The following is a 3754-nucleotide window of genomic DNA, read 5'->3' as shown; positions in this document are numbered from 1 at the left end:
GTCGCCGCGTTCCGTCACTCGAATCAAATGAAAAGAAAGAAATTGAGCACGGATAAGTAATGTATATCAGAGGCTTTCGTGAAGACACCAGACCGACGCGGCAGAACGACATCCGCTGCCCAAAAAAGCAACTACAAGGATTTAGTCGCTATCCACACAATTTCCAACTTGGACTTCGGAAATGCCATCAGTCCCTGGAGTTCTGAATCCAACGGACACCTCGAGAGAGTGCCCGGTGCCCGCAGCGGTGCCCGCAAACCCTGCCGGCTCTAGACTGGTTCCCAAGTATGGGAGCTGATGCCGGTATACGTCATCACTGGTCTCTCGTCGGACCGTCCCACCCACTTATGTAACAGCTCGCCGACCCCGGTGAGCAATCACATGTGTTCCTCTGAGTTACCTGTGTACTTTCCTGTGTACAGATATGTCTAAGGGTGGGCGAGACTTCCCGCTCAGTTTCGTTCCGCTCATCCTCGCTCAGCTCTGTTAAATCAGTGATAAGGAGTTTTCAAACCATGAAGTCCCACTGGAGAAATTTCATATCGGCTGAAACTCCAGCGAAGTGTTCGGCTCGTGGATCGCAGCGCCTTGCCGCCTGCCAATCCCGCACTATCCCCATACAGTCGGTAGAGGAGAGTGGCAGCAGTCGTGTCTGCTCTCAGACGCCAGTCGAGGTCATGACCTGCATTTATGTACTACGTGACAGTATGATAGCACCTCAAAGTGCACAAGAACGAGTTGCATAACAGTTTGTATCATGCAGTACGCCTTACAGGAACGAGTGCCACCGCGGGGTGCGATCCCGAACAAAGCAGAATATGTCGTCACAGCTCTCACTGCCGCATCGAGGGGCGTGGACTTTGGCGTGCACTGTGCAAATACATTTCAGCAGAAGACCCATCACCACGGTCGTGATAAACAATAGCTTTCCTTCGATAGGCCCATCTAGTGCCAAACCAGTCATTTGTGGTTGTGAAATATGTTCCCGGAACCCGGCCCTGTTGCTGGCAGGTCACCAATGCACGTGCAATTACAGCAGTAAGAACAAGCACCGCAATAACCGTCGACAGTCCACAGGTATGAGCGTTTTCTGATATGCATATTCGATCACTTATTCATCTCAGCGTGTGTAAGCTGGAATAAAAGCCGCCTCACGCCAATCTTTCGTCTCACGTTGCTGTTAGACGTATTGCCAGACGAGAACTGAGATCAGCTCGCCAGAAAACTATGCGCCTTACATATTGCCCCACCGTCGCCAGCATGACGGACCGCGCTTTGCTCTTCCGTGTTGCGACGGTCCGCGGTCGCGGACAGCAGCCGGCCAGAGGCTCACCATTCAGCTCCTCCGTCTCACGTGTCTTCAGTGGGTTACAGATGCATGCCAGCAGAGCCTGCAGCCCCTTCAGACTCGGTCACGAATGGTGTCCACAGTCGTAACCGAACGATGTCTCCTTTAAAATTAACGTTTTAGAAGAATGGGCCTACTACGCTCTTGGCGGCACACCAGGCCTCTTCCGCCGGCTCAGCAAGCCTCCTCCGCGCGGACCGCTGGTTCTCTTCCTCGCCTACTGGGCCTTCTCTGCCTTTTCGGCCGGCACCCAGTGTCCGTGCACCATCTGCGGTATACGGCAGTCGAAGCGAACGCGAGCCAGCGGCTCCATGCTCGCCGCGTCCAGCAGCACCAGGTGATCGGGTCGACCGCCGGTGCCCAGCAGCGTGAGAAGCAGCACGCCGTCATCCTCGGCCGCGCCGTCCGGCCGCGGCACGAACGTCGCCTCCGATGGGAACGTGGCTGGCTCGCCGCGCCACACGCGCTTCGAGCGCCCCACCATGTCCAGCTTGCCGATGCCGCTGCGGAAGGCGCCCTGGTCGTACAGGCCGCTGACGTACAGGTGACGGTAAGGCTTGCCACGCAAGCGCGGGTTAATGGTCGGGTACTCGACGCCGGCGTCCGGGAACAGGTCGAGCGTCAGCGTCACCGTGTCGCCGCTCCGCACGGCCGTCGCCGTCGTCGCCTGTGACGTCACAAGGTTAACGCCCTCGGCGGCCTTCTTGACGTCTTCCAACACGGGGATGGCGAGGCGGGTGATGCGGCCAGGGTGGCTGCAGTGCAGCTTGTTCTCGCTCATCTTGTCGAGGAACATCGCGTCCAGCATGTCCGGGCCCTCCGAGGTGACCATGTCCAGGATGATCTGGTCGCCGTCTTCGAAGGCGTTGCAGATGTGCGACTGGAAGAACGGCACATCAGTGACATACTTGGTCTTGACCAACTTGCCGTCGGTTTTATGAACGACGTACAGCTTCACGTTATACTCCGGATGCCACTCCATGCAGTCCTTGAGCGAGTTGCCCTTGACAACCATCGACATCACCTTGGACAGCACCATCACCAGCGGCTGCTCCAGCAGCACGATATAGTTCTCCGTCAGGCCGAAGGAGTGGTAGTACGAGTAGGCCGTCGTCCAGGAGGACGACATAGACAGGAGGCACTTGGCCGCTCCAAACGCCTCTCGGCCGTCCGTGGCCGCCGGTGCCGGTGGAATTTTGTTCAGCTGATACTTGAAGCCGGGAATGAAGGTGACGCCCAAGGTGTATACCGTACCGTCCGCGTCCGTCACGGGGTGCGAACAGCACAAGTTGACACCCAGCAGCTTGTACAGGTCCACCTTCTCCAGCGTTTCCAGCGAGCTGAGCTCCATCCGGTGGATCAGAGCCGTCTCGCACGCAGCGAACAGCTGGCCGTTGACGCTGTACATATTGTTGAAGTTGTTATCCGTCATGTCGGTCGGCAGGATCGACGACACCATGCGGCTGATGAAGTTCTTGGACGGGTCCGGGTGGCCGCGCGTTCCAAACTCAGTATAAATCAGCTTATTGTGCTTGACCGCCTTCTTGTAGGCGTCCGACTGGACGAAGCGCTTTTGGATGGTGACATGGCCGGCGCCGACAGCGAACCGGCACACCATGGCCAGGCCGTCGAACCAATGGCGCACGGTGAAGCCGTCGCCCAGACTGAACTTGCTCGGTCCAGCGCGGTACAGGGAGCCGGCCAGCCAGCCGGGCAGCTGGCCGCTGACCAGCTGTCCCGCCGCCGGCTGCAGCTGCTCCTCGGCGTCGTACACCAGCTCCGCCAGGCCGGGCACCTCCATGGCGAGGCCGAGATCTGCTGAGTGAGGCCGGCTTGGCGGTAGCAGCTGCGGCGCGCCCCTCCCTTCGACGCGGCGTCCGGCAGAGTGACGGCTGGTGGGTGAGAGTGGCCGTCCCGCCCAGGCGGAGGGGTGTCTCGCCGCAGACGCCCGTCAAAAGCGGCGGTGACTGGCCCACGAACGCGTCATTAACCAGACGAGGGGGTGTAGATTCCCTTCAGATGGGAACGGCAGGAGTACAGTCTCAACTGCGAAAAAAAGGTTTAAAGTTTAGATGAACCCCGTTTCTGTGCATTTGAGCGATAGTTTCGATCACTTCCCTTGCTTTACCGCTGCCCACAATTATTCCGCGAGCCAACGCCCCTGCGCTAGACGGCACATCATAGAGGGCGCCGCTGTCCCGGTCCAAGCGCGGATGCAGCAGGCGTCGGGGGACGTTGTTTCCACGCCTGCGTATAGCAAACTGCTGACTCATCGAGACACGGTAACTTCACGTGATGCACGCGACAGCAAAAGCAGCCACGAAGTCAGCGAAAACTGCCAGATGCGACACGGAAAGCTCGCGTCTGCCCATGTTCCGTTGACTTGTTCTCCATTTGTCAGAGGCT

The 3754-nt window shown here is 58.4% G+C and overlaps 1 protein-coding gene across 1 annotated transcript; it reads right to left on the bottom strand.

Moving 5' to 3' along the window:
* Nucleotides 1-671: 671 nt before the first annotated feature.
* On the bottom strand, nt 672-3149 carry LOC119100135 (beta,beta-carotene 9',10'-oxygenase). The gene is made up of 2 exons (XM_037223244.1): nt 3097-3149; nt 672-3021 (listed from the first exon to the last, which is right to left on the bottom strand). The coding sequence occupies exons 1-2, from the start codon at nt 3147-3149 to the stop codon at nt 1566-1568; spliced, it is 1509 nt and encodes a 502-aa protein (XP_037079139.1). The 3' UTR covers nt 672-1565.
* Between the last annotated feature and the right edge of the window lie 605 nt (nt 3150-3754).

This window comes from Pollicipes pollicipes, unplaced genomic scaffold (assembly GCF_011947565.3).
Source record: "Pollicipes pollicipes isolate AB1234 unplaced genomic scaffold, Ppol_2.1 Scaffold_4881;HRSCAF=5763_pilon_pilon_pilon, whole genome shotgun sequence".
NCBI lineage: Eukaryota > Metazoa > Arthropoda > Thecostraca > Pollicipedomorpha > Pollicipedidae > Pollicipes > Pollicipes pollicipes.
This window is presented reverse-complemented; position numbering and strand designations above follow the sequence as displayed.